Source organism: Notothenia coriiceps, unplaced genomic scaffold (assembly GCF_000735185.1).
Source record: "Notothenia coriiceps isolate Sejong01 unplaced genomic scaffold, NC01 NC01_scaffold00017075, whole genome shotgun sequence".
NCBI lineage: Eukaryota > Metazoa > Chordata > Actinopteri > Perciformes > Nototheniidae > Notothenia > Notothenia coriiceps.
In genome coordinates, this window is record NW_011349776.1 from 595,811 (window position 1) to 614,126 (window position 18,316).

An 18,316-nucleotide genomic window follows, 5' to 3' on the forward strand; every position below is an offset into this window, starting at 1 on the left:
TTCCCCTTTAAGAAGAGAATATGACCTCCTTGTTACAGCTGGGTAACTGCCACACTATTTGTCAATGAGGCAGACTTTAGCCATAACCACAATTTGTCACCATCTGACCATTGGTCGTGACTAGTCCCACCCTAATATTGGCTCATGTGTCACTCGGTTAATTACAAGTCTCAAATGCCCACAGTGTACACACTGACACAGTGGGGGTTTGGGATCAGGCTTGCGTGTTGCTCAAGGCTTCCCTTAGTCAGGTGTGTTTGAGCTATCTCTCTGCTCATCCTATCAGCCTGTCAATCACTTCCTCATCCTCTGCCAAGCCAAGCTAGGCTATTAAGGACTAGCACCGGGTGGCCTGTGATGGGAGGGCAGCTGCTTGCTCTAGCACGTGTGCGTGCTCTAGCTAGGCTCAGCACAGACCAAAGATCAAGTCCTGTAAGCTGCTTTTCTAAGCCAAGAAAAGCTTACAAGTCGTCACGTTGGTCAGAACAAATGGTCCCAGTTTTAGGCCCTGCAGCAGAGCCCGAGAATAGGCTGCACTCACTGAGCAGACAACAGAAAGACTAGTGAAGCAGTTTGGCCTTCTTCGTGGAGCATCAGAACAGACAGACAAAATGTAGACCAGGCTTATTCATGTTTGACTGCTCATCCAACCCCAAGGCTGGAACAGCAGTACTGTCTTTATAGCCCACCGGTTAAAAAGAATGGAAATACACAGAGGGCTTCAATCTCAACAGTTATGTACCCTGTGAAAAATGTGACACCTATTCAATGATATTCACTGCTGAGTTTTACTGCCTGGAGCAACTAAAGGTCTTACACAAGGCCTGTAACTGGAGTTACCTTCAAAAGGATATTTTAAAGAAATAAGACAAGTAAGCTCTCAAATCTGACTGTATACTGTATATGAGTGGCTCTTACACTTTACAGACTGAGAAAGAAACCCACAAACAAAAATAAAAACATTGACAGTTGAGAACACTCACAGCAATCCAAAGTTGACCGCTAATGAGGTGTGACTATTTTCATTTACTATTTCACGAACCACAGAGCTCAAATCCAAAGTGGGCAGAACTCATGGAGACTCCCTACAAGCCACCCAAGGTCAACCAGCTCCCAACTAATGGGCAAGACTGAACCTTTTTAATATTCCACAGGCACACACTAAAAGGTGCTTAAGCCACGATGTTTGCGAAACTCTCATGTAAAGAAATCAAGCGGAAAAGCTATTATTGGTTCCACTGCTTGGACACTGGGGAACAATTATTTGCTGTGTTTTTTAGAAGCATGGATTTGATAAACAATATTAAAACGAATAGGTCGCTGTAGAGGAGGCGGGTAAATGATAAGCGACAGTTCTTGTGGATTTATCGTAGGAAGTAAAAGCCTGTTGTATTGATTATCCATAAACAGAGTCATCCAAACTGGGAGTAGAAACTACTGGTTGAAAAACAACACACATAACCAAGAGCCATGGAATACCTTAGTATTTTACCGTGAAACTCTTTAATAAACAACGATTAACCAACATCTAACCTGAGCAGGGGGATTTGTTATCAACATATTTAAAAGAAAAAGGACTAACAGGTGGAATGCAGAGAGATCAAAGCGGTGCGACTGCATATAAGCGTTTTACTGTTAAATCTCACTGAGGCAGTGTCATTTAGTCGTGAAAGAAAAATAAAACAGAGCTGTTAGGAGGAACAGGATCAAAGCAGAAGAGCCACAGCGTTATCTAGTCCTGCTGCACAGTGTGACTGTCTGGAATGTGGGTTTGCCGCCCCACACTTCTTTCGGTCCCTTTTATCCACGTCCTGTGGTCTCTGCTGCCAATGAGAGTCTACACGCCACAGAGGTAATCAGGACCTGTGGTAGCCATGCAAGGCAAATCGTCTGGCCGGCCACAGATATACAAGGATGATAAGTATTTGTCAACCTGTACCATAAAAGGAGCTAAATCCAATTGACTTGGAAGACTGCTGAGATGGAACCAAAAGCTGCTGTTGTTGTCAAAGAATCATGCCATAAGCCTGACACACTTGGGTGAACAACTATGCCTGATACATAAAGTATAGCTTACAGTGGGGCATGTGCTTAAAGGGAATTGGATTAACTGCTGGCAAAAAAAAAGAGAGGGGGGGGATTATAAACGATTCTGACTTTAAGTGTGCTTCTAAAAAGATGGATTACCATTTCAATATTTGCCCTCTTTCTTTGCTAATGGAATTTTGAATTAGTCTTATACTGTTCAACTACTAAGCAAGGAACCTCACTGTGTTGAGCTGAAATGAAGACAAGAGGGGGGGAAAACTGGGTGTCCGTATCTGGATTTGGAACAATGGTGTGGTACAGGACGGCTTGTCCCCGGCTCACTCTGTTCTACTGTAGCTCTCTCTCTCTCTTTCTGAGTATGCAAGGACCAGCAAGGTGGAGCCAGGAAAGGAAGGAGGGAGAGGATGCAACTTTCAAGGGATGTTGAACTCATGACAGGAGTACAAATACACGTACTTATGCAGTCAAATGCAAAAACACTGGGTGCATCACTGTTTTCTACATCTACTTGTATGATGCTGTGAGTTTTAATGCACTTATTAATTATCCCTCTAGTGGATCCTAACTCTACCGTAATTCAGTGCTGAACCAAGCCAGCAGTGATCCCTTCTGTTCCACCATCTACAGGCTTTACACTAGTCTCAGATTGGCAGAGATGACTATAGCCCATACATGGCCAGAACAGGCCATACTACAAAGTTCCTGGCAGCGTAAATGTGGAAGCAGTGACGAAAACAGCCTTCGCACTGTGTTGTAGGAACAAACATCTGAGCTGGCTCTTTAAAAAAAAAATGTTTTTGTGTGGGTGGAACAATGTAGATAGAGCAACCCCGCATGGGTGCCACAATCTGCCAAGGCCAGTTTACCGACCGACTCGCCTTGTGTGGCATCGCGTATGAGCACTGAGATGACACATCAACTCTTGTCTATATTTAACTCACTGGACGCTTCTCTTTCCAATGTTCCCATCCTTTTAGAAGAGTCTGCCAGGGAGATTGGTGAAAAAACAGGCCGAGGTGATGTGTAATTACGCTGAATGGATCCCGCCTCCCACATCCCTTCATTGTACCCACACCCTCGGAGATAATGACATTTTTCTATTTACAATAAATCCTGCCAGTCTAGCCGCTCTTATTTATGGTGTCAAAGAAAAAAACCTTAAAAGCTTGACCCTTAAAGCCTGCAGAGTCACGGAACGTAAACACCAGCAAGCATCCTATGTGGGTGGTGAACTCAATCTGATAAGGGCTTCTAAGAAACCAGTGTTCGCTCTCTTGAAAAGACGGTGTGGTAACCACCACAATCCACGCTCTGCTTGAATACCCCACATATCTTTTGCTGTAGATACTATCTTGAATGCAGAAATATAACTCAGAATAGAACTGTGATTGGGCTGGAAAGCTACTGAAAGGACTCCTTGTTTGGCTGACATTGTTGGCACTTCCACGTACGAATTAAAAAATGTATTTTCATCAAAACAAGTTCTGAACTTTTGACTTCTGCCTGCATGCAACCTTCCGTGTTCCTGTAACTCGAAGCCCTTAGCCCGTCAACCAAACTGTTGCATAACTTTTAAGAGGTGTGTGTATGAGAGGGGGGGGGGGACCTTGCAGGGAGAATTTCTTTAACTGAACACAACTAAATCTCCCCTTACTTCTGATTGAAGAGGAAGTGATTTTTTTAAGATGTCAAAAAGTTGGAAGGGCAAAATGAAAGTAGGACATGATGGACTCTCTCACATGTCAGGGCAGGGTGTGTTCAGGTGTGACCTATCATTGTAAAGGTTGAAATGTTTGGAAATGTAATGCCAACTCACCTATTCTTCTCCAGCTCATTGTGTGTGGACCTGAGGAGACAGAAAACAGAATTTAAATAAAGAGCACAGGTGGATTTTTGCCTGCTCAACATGCAAAGCACAACCCTACAGTATCTGTTCCTCGTGGCAATGCACTCCGTTCAAGGAAATAAAGCAAAAAAATAGAGATAATAACTAAATGAGCTAGACAACCAGGAGCCAAAATTAGCACAATGAAATAAGCAGTGGAATTTGACTCATGAATGTTTTATTGAGTCCCAAAAGAGATCAACTCTAGGCCCATTCCATTGTAGCCTTTACACCAACAGACGTAACTGTGACAGGCGGGCCCTCGCTGTGGCATTATACGGCCTCTTCCTCAATAATGCACGGCAAAGCTCTGTGGGAGTGTGACACGGCAGCCACTACTGTGCATGTAGGTGCGTGCAAGCATGTGCTGCTGGGCAAGTACTAGCATGCACCCACACACACATGCGCACACACACAGCAGTGAGGGTTCAGTGCTCTGTTAATAATGTAAAGTGAATCAGCTGTTTCCTAAGAGTCTCTTTGTGTGGCAACATACTGAAGCCCTCCTCCTGATGCTTAAATGGCCAAGTTCCCATCCTACACACTGCACTCCACCTCGCCTAAAGGGGGGCAGGTTTTAGGTGGGGGTGGGGTTATGGGCTCTCCTGAGTCATGTACGCAGCACTCCTCTACATTCCGGGTTATCAATACTGCAATACGCTTTCCGCTTATATTTTCCTTTTAATACTGAGCTGACAAAACCACTGTCTTTTTTATACGGAAACAGGAAATATGGAGAAAACAGGAGATAATAAGAGAAGAGGCATAAGACAGATGTACCCCTTTAAGGCGATAGTTCACTGTGTAAAAACTAGCACTGCCTCAGCGAATTATTTACACTAATAAAAAAACACTGCATGTTTCTAATTCATTTCATGTAGTTGGGTATGCAAGACTGGATGTTAAGTCAACTGTGGAGGTATATTTGATTCAACATGACAAAGTATGGCCAGTTGAGTGGATGCTATCACAGCAAAACACAGGGCTCACATGTAAGCTGGCCCCGGCCACTTTCTGGCACTTTCATGCCAACACACACATGCTTGAGTCTTGACAGCTTACATATTCTATAACCTAGTAATCGTGCATGACTGCGCTCTGCATCGGCTAACCTGTCAAACATAGAAATCACAAAACTGCTCTAAAATCAGCTTGCTCTCTTATGCTTGGCCACTACTACCCTCATAAATGTTATCGAAGAAAGAGTTTCAAAATGATTTCTATGTAGGGAAAATTATTAGTCACAGCCTTGTGTTCGGTGAAGGCTTTTTACGCGAATATGTAATTACTTTTTAATGGCAGAGAGTCCACTGCTTTCTCTAACTGTGAGTCAGAGCGATAGTTTCGCTAACAGAAGATGAATACTTCGGAGTCTATAATTTGCATCATCAGCTGTCACCGTGCTCACACTGGGCCTGTGTTGCTTGGAAACCATCATCATGGTTTGTAATCTCCTCCAAAACTCAAAGCATTTCACCAGAATCTAATTCATTGTAGAGTGCAATTGTATCATGTTTTTGGGCTGATTACCACTCTTTAAGAAGGAAGGGAAAATTTATTTATGGGGACTGTTACTATTGTGGCCGCATCAAGCATCGTCCTTAGCAACACAATTGATTCAGACAGTGAAGAAGACCGTTTTGCGAAAGCCTCAATTATTTCTCCCATAGGTAATAACTTTAGAATCAGAATCAGAATACCTTTATTAGTCCCACAGAGGGGAAATTTGCTAAATGGGAAGTCTATCTGAGGGCAATGCTGGTGTCAATTACATTGTCTGTTAATCTGCAAAGTAGATACGCCTTAGGTCAGCCAGGCACACCACATCTTATGGCCTCTCATTTGGAGAGATCAATCTCAGACAGCTTGAATTCCCATTGGCTTTTATCATCACAAACCACTTCCCTGTCTTCTGAATCAGATACAGTATCTCTGTGTCTGGAGCTCAACAACAATGCAATACAGATTATAAAATGTCTCAAAGCCACACTGCAGCATACCTCTTCTGTACGCGTATATGTGTGTGTCTGTGCGCGAGTATATGCACACAGAGAGTGGGTCAATGAGATAAAGCGACCCTGCTATAAACGGTAGGCAGGAGAGGACAGAGTCAGATAAGTCCATCACTTTAAGCCTCCACACGCTACTGAGAAGGTAGCTACTGTACTGGAGCAGCAGGTCAAACCAAATGTACTGTACAGTTAATTTAATCATTATGTTATCATATTTCAAAGAAATTAATTTCAGAATGACATGGCAGTAACTGAACAAGGAATGAAAAAGAAGATTTATATGAATGAGGTTTAGATAATGTATGATCTCATTTAGGCGCACCATTGGTCGAGGATCTCTTATTATCACTCAGAGCGCACGCCACGCCGCACACGTAATGTAAATGTAAGTAGATCTTGCTAAAAAAACTCTGGCTTATCTGGAAATTGTAATAAGGAATTGCAAGGTGAGGAAATTTTTCACAACTGTAACAACACTTCTCATTTTCAGCTTGTACTGTATAAATAGGACTTTCGTGGACGACAAATAACGCAGACAGGGGCCCCATCAGTGACCCTTACAGCACTGGGGATATACAAATAATGTTATTTTGTTGGTACGCAAGATGTGCTATTCCAGTGGGAATGATACAAAAAAACGGTAACACAACACAAGGCTGAGAAATGGTGTTAAATGCTAAATGGTGTTACCTCACTGAGTGAGTTGTGAATGTTTCTCTGTAGGGAACATCATTCCTGCAAAGGCTTCTGAATGTCTGTACTGACTTCCTGTTGCAGGCCATTTAAGAAGATCTCCTTTTCCCCATGCTTTTTGGTGCCATTTTCTCTCGTGTTTATGAGAATCCTTCTTACCATGCAACTCATTCTCCTTTAGAGTTGTTCACCTTATATAGGCTATATTGAGGGTAAAGATGCTTTGTGAAAAGCTTATAGCTCTCAGAGGAATTTATTTTGCATTCAAGATGATTTTGCTTCAAAACATCATTATTCTGTAGAATTTCCAAATTAGGAGCTACTTCTTGGAGGCTTTATGAAAACGGCCTATATCTGATGATGACTGTTGCCATGCAGAACTAGGCTGCGTTCTGCGCTCATGATGAGTAATGCGCAGTTCCTGTTTGTGGCCCGCTCTTACATTAATATTAAAAGGCTCACAGAGAGACATAGGGGGCATGGAGCTTGCGTTTGATGTATGACTGTCAATGGACAGATTAATGTAAGCAGCCTAGCACTAAGAAAAAACACAATACTATTGAGTCTTAACCTTTTGTTTCGCCTGCTTCTCCTAATCCTAAGTGAAAGTAACCATATCCATTGAGAGTATTGTGCTTGAAAAGAGCTCAGGTTGATAATGTGATTATAAGACGGTGTTACATACGGCTACACAACAGAATAGACCATTACAAATATGCTCCAATACCCGTGAACAGCTTGATGTTGTGAATGATTGATGATGCATACAAAAGAGGATAACATAAATGGTGCAAACATGCACTTCTTGATAGGATAAAGGTGTAAATAATGGTGAAACTGCAGAAACTGATTGACATCATTAATCCTGAAAAAGGCTCTACGTATTGACCTTTGGAGGTCTGCAAACAACACCAGCCATAAATAGCCTTTTCCCCTTAGGGCAGAAGGCAAAACTCCCCTCTCTTCTCACAGTGTAGAACACATATCCCATAGGATAAAATGAGCATGACTACCACCAAAACGTAAAATAATAGCTGAAATACAATAAAGCAATAGCCTCTGTGTTTTTAAACCATGTGTGAGACGAGTGCCAAAGATTAAATATGACTTTCTTTTCGTTTTTAAGCTGTCACTTTCACCGCGGTCCCTAACCCTAGCACCACTGCAGTCGGTTTGACAATCAGCTGATGAAAAGCTAGCAGAGCCGTTGATGCTTCCCCAAGCCAGTTAAACAACATTGTACACGGTCATGTGTGCACCTTTATATTAAACTAAACACGTTTCACAAGTTTGAAAAAAATCCATGCTAACTTTTTTATTCAAAAATAGTATTTTCTGGAGCGTGACAGCCCGATTGTTTACCAAACGTTGCGATAAGGGTATTGGCAGCGAGTGTATCATCACATGCTGCCTGTAACACTTCATAGTACGTCACATAAATTATGTATAAGTAAGTCAAATATATGCAGTGTTATCAATGCCCACAATTGACCAGGATTCCCATTACGAAAGAGAGAAGTTTCTTACCTATTGTGGTTATTGCTAAACTTCTTGTTTCGAAATTTCCTTTGCCTCTGGTAGTTTGTGTCCTCATTTGATGGAAATGTCGAAGCATATCCGTGTTCACACTCTGTTGAAAATAAATGGGTGGTTAACAGGGTGAGTTTGACTCTTTTTCTCGACCATACACGTGCAACAATCCTTCAGAACTTAATGGGAACACGTTTGTATTGACATCTGCTTATTCTTTAAGTGTTTAGTGTACAAGTAAAGACGTAAAGTAGTTCAAAACCACTGAACATAGCAACATAACAACACAACACATTTGAACATTTACCTCTATCTCTCCTCTCTATATATTCGGCAGCTTCCAATAACCGTTGAATATTTATTAATTGGATAGCAGTCATTCTCTCCTGGCTGCCGTTGACGTTAGCTCTTCAGGTTAACGTAACGTTAGCTTCGCAAATAGCACCAACAGCAGATTGCTTTTACACCCAGGGAAGACAGTGCATCGGTAATTACTACACTGAGTGTTATTTTTTTTTTAAACACGTCGTGTTGTATTATCTTTTTCTGTGTCTTCGCTGGCTCATCAGCAGCTTTGTCGAAAGAAGAGAGGGGGGGAAATCCAGTGTTTCCCAGCTGGGAAGCTACAACCAATCCTTGGTTGGAAAATGTCAAAACCAGTGTATCAAAGTATTAAAAGTCTCTAGGAAACACGGTATTAAATTGTTACAAAAACGGATATAAAGTATATAAAATGTCCCCGAGGGAGCCCAAAGCCACCAAAGTGCTTGCTTCTGCTCGTTTCCTCTCCTCTCCTGTTTGTTTACCTAGCTGCACAGCTGAGAGGCGGGGACCGTGCTGAGGGAGGCCGGTCCACCGCAATGCATGCCGGGAAATTGAGTCTGAAAAACGTGCACAATATTCATCATTGACACATTTTAGCATTCATTTACTGCTATGTGTCAAGTAAAAACAACGCCCTTTATTCATTTATAGTTTTACTGTAACTGTGGTGGTCAGACTAAATATTCTGAGGGACAGTGCTACACTCCACAGGTCACCAGCATGTGGTTATTTTATTCCTGCACAGGGTATCGGGGATGTTTCTGTCAGTGACGACAAGAAGAACACATCTTTTTTATTTAGTTTATATTCAATTATAATTTATTCTAAATTCTAAATGTTCTAAATCAAAAGGCTTGTGATAAATAGCCCATGGCCACATATGGTAAAACACCCAACAACAAAGGATGTAATTTATGCCATCAATCATTCATTGTTTGATTAAAGCGGCTGTTTGATGTGTTAATGACTAAACACAAATAGCCTATTCATTTTGTGTCATTTATTCCTCTCATGCCTGCATTCTTCACCTCCTCTCTCCTGCGAAAAAAGCCCTACAAATCCCATCATCCAACGGGGCCATGGGGGTGTTCTTGCCGGCTGAAGCCGGGCCCAGCAACACATGACGTCGATACCTACCGGGCATCTGATTGGCGGACGGCTTTGACAGGCGTCGAGGGTTGAACTCGCACCTGACCAACCGCGGAGAACCTTTGCGCCATGTGGAAACCAGTGCCACACGCCCCCAAATAGCAGGAAGCAAACAACCGAGAGAAAAGAGCTGTGCCGCTGAGATCTGCTCCAGTAACATTCCCACGATAGCTTATAATCGTAGGATATAATACTAAATAGTTACATGCAACCCGCATCAGCCAGTTTGCTCGGCTTTTTTGCACAAAAGGATAGGACGCACAAGGAAATGTATCTTTTCCCATCTTTCTTTCATCATGACTTGTTAAAAGGAAACGAGGACATCATGAATAATTAATTTTTAAAAATTCGTTTTTAATATTACATGTATTACAAATGCCCTGACATTGAATTATACATAAGGCAAGGAAGTATTTGCAAATTGAGAGGGCAATTGCAATCAACCTTATATCGAGCTACCTTAATGGGCTAGAAGTTATAAACATAACATTATACGGACAGGCGACACACTTTCTATGTTTCTATGTCTAATTCACTATTCAGTTGTGTACTAAAATTGCGTTATCTATGAAGTTGAGTTTTTTTTCGATCAAGTCTGCGGGGGCACAATGACATCATCCTTAACTGAGTTGGAGGGCGCTGCAATGTGGTCAGATTGATCATATCGGAGTGGTAGTCAGCATGCACAACCAATCATTGTGTCATATTGCTTTATCTATGCTGTAGGGAGAAATAACACATTTCTGGGTTGAGACAGAGTTGTGCAGGCTCAACGGGATGCAAAGTGCCCAACATGCAGAGGATGCAGATACAAACAGTACAGAAGACACTAAAAGTATGTTTATACTCCTATAAATGCAAACGGTATATTAGTACATGAATCATATTAGTCTGGTGCATGCTCTGCTTATAGCAGGCAGTGGTGCTTAGTTGAATGAACTCAGCCCTTTGTTGTCTGAGTCTTTTGACAATGAAGTCTTGTTTTCCTGAAATGCAAAGGCAAATGACAAGGATCACAACGCAGCACATATAAACTCACTTCCGTCCTTCCTGTCGGCGCTCTCAAGAAACCTAGCAGCCTCCAGCAAAACTTGGACGTTTTTCAGAAAAGTGTTGATCTGCTTCATGTGGGAGTCTTTGGAGTTGAAGACGTCATTGAAAGGGCAATTAGACATCTCAAAATCTTGCTGATCCAATAGAGACGCCTCGGAATCAAAAAAGAACTCCTCACTCTTCAAACTTCCTCTTTGCATCTCACTTTTGGCCATTTTCCCCTCTTTTATTTGTCTGGCTTCTGTTCTGGCGACGTGCTGAGCGCAAAACACAGTGAGGCAGCTACCAGTGGATGCTGCTCTTGTCAGATGGTTCCTCTTTTCTTTTCTTGTTTATGAATGCGGGGTGTTAAATGTGGAGCAGTGGCCAATGTCAGTAGATGGTGGTGCATGGGAACACGAGAGCCGGCCCCCTCGGTCTGAGGAGTCTGCATGGTCCTTGTGCCCGTCAGTGGAGCTCTTTCTGTTATATGCAGTAAATAAGAAAACAAATTAATATGCACATTGACATACCAACGAGATATTATAAATACAAAATAAATCCTTATACACAATCTGGTCCTAAAATGTAATGATGGTGTTATAGCAGAAGTAATTGTGATATAAGAAAGCAATGCATATGAAACAGCAACATAATATTTGTGGTGTTACTATACTGTTACTGTACTGATATTGTACTTATAGTAAGTAACTGATGATAAAATCTACATTAGTAAATCCGAAATGATGCTCAAAAGTAGATTTTGATGTAAGGAAAACTGCTCAAAAGCTGTATTAAAACGTTATAGATATTACTCACAATCATTGTGTTGGATGTTTTATTGATATAGTACAATAGGTTATATTATAATCAAACCATTTTTTCCTTGAAGTAGGCCTATTTGGAGCAAGGACCCAGTAATAGAAAGTGAAAGTAGCAATATAGGGTGTGACCTGCATGACTTTAGTAGCATGAGTGGACACAATTCAGACCAGATTGTTTTGAAGGCAAAACATTAGAAGTTACATTTGGTAGTAGAGCCACCAACACTCTTTATTGCAGAAAGAGAAATTACTGAAAGAGGCTCAACTCATAACCTGTTTACAATTATTATGAAGCAGGCATCTTTACAAATCAAACCTAAATCATCATGTAGTAATCAGTATTTATTTATACAGTTTAAGAGTGCAATTCATTCATACACCCCTGTCCATTTAAATATGGACAGTTCAAGGGCAGTTACTGTAATTAGGCTACATTACTTATTAATAATTAAATTGGAAGCGACATCTTCGCTCACAAAGCCAAACATAATGCAAGTGCAACAACACTAGATTCTGGCACACATTATGTTAAGGGTTGTAAACACCACTCCCCTATTTCTCCAAGCACCCAGTCTTGGGTCAGTCTTGCCGTAGGTGTTACTTTAGCAACCATAATATATTTCCGGCCATCACAAAACTATGGGAGTCAAAGCAGAGCAAACAGAGGAGGAAAACACATTTTTTAGTTTAAACCTAAATCAACAATGTGCTGTAAAGCCTCACTCCAGCCTGCTCACTTAAGTTAAATATTGAAAAAACAAGCCTTCAAGTTACTGACATTTTACTAGTTACCGTACAGTAGTAGAAATAGATGCAGTAAAGCGGCTAGAGTATCAGCAAATATAGTTGACATAGAGTGTTTGCTTTTTTGATTATCTTTAGACTGAAAGACATCAAACCCAAGATAGGTTTAAAAAAAAAGAAATACACAACAAAAACATAAATGTACTGTAGTGAGTGAGGGAACTTCAATACCTATGAGTAGAATAACACTGTAGTGAGTATATACATGCTCCATTATGTGACAGGAATGGCAACTGAAAGATAGGTCCTTAGCCTTGATCTTGTGCCATTCTCAGTAGGCCTTTAGCTGAGCTGTTTTTACACTGCTGCAGAGTCCGTTTTGAACCGGAACATGTCGAGGCAGAGGCCCCGTACTCAGCTCAGATACCCCCCTCTGCCACTTCAAAGAGCCAACAGCAGCCCATGACTGTTTGATGTAAAGTTCACAGAGACAGAAACTTTCAAGTCCAACGCACAAGGGGATCTCTGAAGGTCCCTGCCGACCCTGCCCCACCTCTCCACCCTCGGTGAGGGGTAGCTGCAGAGGAAGGAAACCTATTTGAGTGCGGTCCTGTTTTGAGTTTTAAAGGTGCCCCTGACAGTACACACACAACATTAGTGGACAAAAGTGGACAAAAAGTGCTCCCCCCATCTAATTTAGGGTTTTAGGCCAGCTTCCCCATTTGATTTACTGGTGCATCTTTGTAGGCTGTGTTTTTTAGATTGCCTTTTCCCCCTGTAGTGCATTGCTTCAGGGCACTTTTTCCCTGAATGCCCAGGCATTTAATGCAACAGCAGTGATTAAAAGCTCAGCATGACAAGTTGTTTAGGTTTCATCCTTACTTTTTTATTCACAGTAAGCATCACACAGGGTCACAAGCCCACCACGCCACCAGTCAGGTCACATGCTGCAGAGGGGGAGAATAGAACAATGTTAAAAAGCAGGAGGGAGTAATGTGCCCCATGCACAGTATGAAGGAGACTTAATAGAGAGTAGAGCTTAGGGCTATATATGTCCTACAGACACATTGTTTGAGGCCTTACCCTACACTGTTGATTCAAACCACTCCTCTTCACGCTGTCTTTCCCATTAAAGGAATTAAAAGGCAAAACCCATGTCAAAACAAGGGACACAACCTTAGTCATAAAGTCATTGGGAACAAGCTTTGGCTTCCAGAGGAGAAACAGTGAAAAAGGTAAACACATTTGTAATCATCCCAAGGGGAAACCCTCATCTGTATCTTAACAGGGGTAGATTCATGTCAAAACAAATGATTATGTCTCCCAAATGGAAATGAAATGATGTGCTGCAACAAAGATTGGCCATTAACTGTAATGACCTTTGATCATCAGTACTTATCAGGGATACAACTTTTTTAATTACAGGTTACATTTCTTTTGAAAGAAAACAGTGAAACATTTCCCACAGATTACCAGAGTCTAAAGTGACCAATCAAATGACAAGTATCTGATGCTATTATAAGGTCAACATGTTCAGTTGTCTAAAGCTTTCATTTGTGACCACACTTGTGGCCTTTGTGGAAATACTGGAACTGTTAGCATGTTAACCCACTAAACTAAGCTGGTGAAACAGTGTACCTGCTTAATCAACAGGTTAGCATTGACTGTGAGGATGTTAGCATGGTAACATGCTAACATCCTCACAGCTCTGATTTGACTGAGCAAAGCCTCCAGAGCTGCTGCAAAGATTATTTGTTGTTTGGTAGAAAACACATAAAATACATGTATTGAAATAGCTGAATATAATATATTTTGCTGATCAACTGACATTTTCATCATCAGTGAAAGTTATTTTAGTGTCATCTGGTGAATTTGAAGAAAGTGACAAGAGAAAAAGCTGCAGAAGAACATTTCTGCAGCTAAATTATGATGTTATGACGCCAGTGCCAATACATGATTTATCATAACAAACCGTTTTTCAGAGGATATGAAACAATTTATGAGGCATAGTGAATATTTATGTAATTGCATTTTTTGACTGGGAGAAATGACAGACTTTATTTCATTGGAGACATTTTGGATCATCCCTGAGTCAACATCATCTATTCTGTCTCTATGGATTGAGGACATAATAACTTCCCGGCAAAAATAAACTCTCAAATCAAATCAAGGCGGAAGAGTAGGTATGTGAGCGACATTGGCAAAAAAGAAAAACGTTCAGCCATAATGGCTCTCTATCGTCCGTTATTGCTTCCTGTGAAAACTCACTGACATTTTCATAAATGTCACAGATTTACATCCTTCTCAGAGGACCACTTCAAATGGTGGTGTTCACGGTAATTAGGCAACATCCACAACGTTCACCTCGGGAGGTAGAGCAGGAGGAGACAGAAAAAGGGGGACTGAAGAAGAAGAAAGAGAGTGAAATAGGTTAAAGAAGTAGTAGGGGGTTGTTGAGAGAATATCATCACATTTCTTCACAGTAAACATGCGTGGCCCTCCAAAGTGAACCCTTTGTCCTGGCTGTGGGGTGTTGAGATTTGAAGAGTGGCTATTCATACCACTGACCTTTTTACAGCCCTTTTTCCTGTCAGTTTAGCTTTCCAAAACACCAGAAGCATCCTTCTATTCCTCATTCAGCCAGTCGACCTTTTGACCTCGGCCTATGCCGTTTCAAAAAGGTAAATGAGCAAAAGTACTTACTTTTATTTAACTAAAGAGGAAAAACACAGTAACACGCCAAAAATGTACAATGCTGTAAGTACGTCAAATGGAAAGATGAATATTAAAAAGGTTTCAATTGAAGTTAGAGCATGTGGGTGTCAGCTGCAGGGTGGCACCACACTAAATCAACCTCTCTCTTTTGTTTTGGCCTCTGTCCACTGGTGTGGTTAACAAGGCCTCAGAAAGAGACCCTCATCCTTAACCTTTATGTCCTCTCCTTATCAGTCACAATAGGTATTTGTTCTCCATGGGAGGTCAAGCCTGACACACAAATGCTGAATACATGTCCTGCCTGCCGTTATTTCTCCCCTTTGCAGATCAATTACTGTAATTGTTGGCTCATATGCAAATCTGCAAATCCCAGATCGATTAGTCCCAAGCTTCACAACAAATAGCCATCATTGTATTTCAGTTACATCCTATTTACAAAACGCACTGTGCAAACTGACAGCAAGCTAGCACCGGTGCGTGAGTGTAATTACTGCCTGCTCAAAACACCGTCCATCAGATAGAGGCAACGTTTTTCAAGAAAGATGTCCGGGTAAGAGTGACAAAGCATTTTTTCGTGGGAGCCTCTTCAACTGACCTCGTGTTGACACCGTGGGCTATGCTACTGTCAGTGTGCTTATTTTCCCAAGGGCCCAAGAGCTGTGTAGTTCTCTGCTTTGTCAGGGCTTTCTGGCCAAGATACTAATCTGTCTTCCATCAAGATTGCAGTGTGGCTGTTCTTTTGTTTGGCTCGAACCTTGCGGCCGCTTGGGAAAGGCTTCCTGGGTATTATCTCCAATCCAGGATATTCTCAGCCCTTCCCTGTGATACAGTATCAAAACAACACATTAAACAGCTGCACCCCACCCCGTTCCTCAAATCAGCGCTACTGATGTGAACACTTCTGCACCTCTAAATCTCAATTCTCACTTCCTGTGTCAACACTCTCCCAGGTGCATATTTTCACTATTTGGTTTCATTTTTATTTCACTGCTTTGTCCTACGATTAGATATTACACTCGAAACACCCACACAGCACCAAGTCTCTGACAAACATGCTGACAAAATGACAGGGTGGGAGAAACATAAACCTGTTAGACGACAGACTGCTGTTGCCCCTCCCAAGGCGAATGCCCTTTGGCTCTTGGTGACCATTGTTCCTCTCTGTTCCCAGGCACTGACATCTGGTGACAATGGCCACGGCGGGAAAGAGGAAAGAGAGCCTGTGAGTCCGCAAAGACACATACAAACACACACAAACACAAAGTCACACATGTGTATTTGCAGACATCAGAGAAACAAACAGACGTGGGTGAAACAAAGGCCAGATTGAGTTAACACACATGTGCACATGCATACAAATGTATGAACACACTGAGGAAAGGAAGACAGCTAAATCCCTGCACAAAATGAACTTGAAGTCGAGAGCTGAACCCAAAAAAGAATGATAACACAAACAAACACATTGGCAGACGATTACGCACACGATTACTCCCCCAGGCATGGGAGGGGCGAGAAACAGAGTGACCGAGACACACACACACACACACACACACACACACACACACACACACACACACACACACAATAATGCCAACACGTCAGATTTGAAAATGCTTATTAAGAGTTTAAGGGATCACACACATGTACACACAGGGACACACAGTTAAAGTGTAAAGTTAGACAGATAGTGAGAGCAGGAGAAACACACACATCCAGCATGTCCTCTCCCCCAGCAACGACACACCACTGTGAGTATTGTTTGCTGCAGGTTTCCGTGCTAACCTGTCATTTATCCACAGGGGCCTCAGACTGCTGTCTCTGCAGCTCCACTGGAGGTGTGGCACCCCCCCCAGCCATCCGACTCTACCCAGTGTCTCTGATGTGGGAGGCTGCCAAATTAGCCAGGAGAGCCTTGCGGCAGTGTGTCTCCTCTGCAAATTAGAGGAGAGCGGAGGAAGACCAGAGAGAGGGCAAACGCAGGACAGAGAGAGAGAAAGATTGCAGGTTCAAAGAGCTAATGACCTGCATACGAGTCGTGCACAGGGAGTTGAGCGAGAAATAGACATGACCTCATCCCATGAATGTTAGTACCTGACAAGGGATTGACATTTGGCATACAAAATAGTATATATACTAGCTTTGCTCACTTAACAGATAATAACAACAGTAATTATATGCTTATACTTCTGTTTCATGTCCATACTCCAGCAGAGCAGGTTTACGACTTACTTGGTGTGACAGACAATATATAATATAATATAATAATTATAATATAATAATAAAAGCTCTGTCTTTGAGCCCTAAAGCTGTGGGTATTTAAATATGATGCCATGTCTTAAAAGAAAATAATCCTGGTGATATCTTATATTTTTTATATTGTCAACAAATCCCACAAAAAGGCACAAACCAATAACGTGTTAGTCTGTGTTTTACTTGTTCTGAAAACCCTGTCTGTATTTCAGAAAAGCCATTAAGTTTCCTGAAAAAGCTAGGCAATGTGGTTTCTAGCAAACATTAGAAAAAAATTGTAAATTGTGCACTATTTACAGCAGTGGATTCATACAGATGTAGTGCTATAGTGTGGCAGTATTTACAGCAGCAGGACAATGTACGTGAGATATAATTAAAATACACAACATTGCCCATGTTTATCATAGTGAAGGAATTATTCAAAAGTATGTATATAAAATAGTTGTTGGACAACAATTATGGGTAAAAGGCACACCTGTCCTTTTAATATTGAAATACCTTAAGTTCAAGAACCAGTTTTTATTTCTTAATAATAATAATTTCGATAATAATCATGCAGGTTTGGCATCATCTTCGTGGAAAATGGTTGTCAAATTTTGTCTTTAAAACGGCTGCCCACAAGAATTATTAGATGTTTCTTCAAGTATAATTTTTAAGGTAGTGATCGCATGCCGATTAGTTTGCATATTAACATGCCGCCAAGTGCATTTCTCTGTTTTCGTGTTCTGATGAAAGTATTAAACATGCACAACATCATCCTATCCTCAAAAAAGCACTATGTGCTAGCACACAAACCACAAACATGGCTTTTGTCCCCAACACGCTATCATGCAAGCACAATAACACTCTCGCTCTCAATTTCCTTCAAGCTGTAGACAAGTAGACCTCAGGAGACGCACGGTGTGATGATTGTGTGCACTTAGGGAAGCAGGAGGGGAGGTGTGAAGCGAAGCTAGAAGAGTAGAAGATGAAAAAGGAGAGGCTGTGGGAATCCTCCCTCTGTCGTTTTCACACTGGTTTCCTGTTGTCACCGCTCACATTTCCTGTCCCAGAGGAACTCTGCTTGCACATCCCACAATTCACCATTTTGTATCTTGTTTATTTCCCCT

At 41.6% G+C, this 18,316-nt stretch overlaps 1 protein-coding gene across 2 annotated transcripts in view; it reads right to left on the reverse strand.

Moving 5' to 3' along the window:
• Nucleotides 1-11,111, reverse strand: part of mxi1 (max interactor 1, dimerization protein) — a 31,431-nt gene extending 20,320 nt beyond the window's left edge. Inside the window, exons 1-3 of one of the 2 annotated variants that reach the window (XM_010776633.1) lie at nucleotides 10,682-11,111; nucleotides 8,167-8,269; nucleotides 3,866-3,895 (exon numbers count right to left, since the gene is read on the reverse strand). In XM_010776633.1, the coding sequence (XP_010774935.1) occupies nucleotides 3,866-3,895; nucleotides 8,167-8,269; nucleotides 10,682-10,910 (362 nt within the window). In that variant the 5' untranslated portion in view covers nucleotides 10,911-11,111. Of the gene's footprint in view, nucleotides 1-3,865; nucleotides 3,896-8,166; nucleotides 8,270-8,476; nucleotides 8,987-10,681 lie in introns of those variants that run through there. The other variant, XM_010776634.1, reaches the window with a different exon arrangement.
• Nucleotides 11,112-18,316: the final 7,205 nt, after the last annotated feature.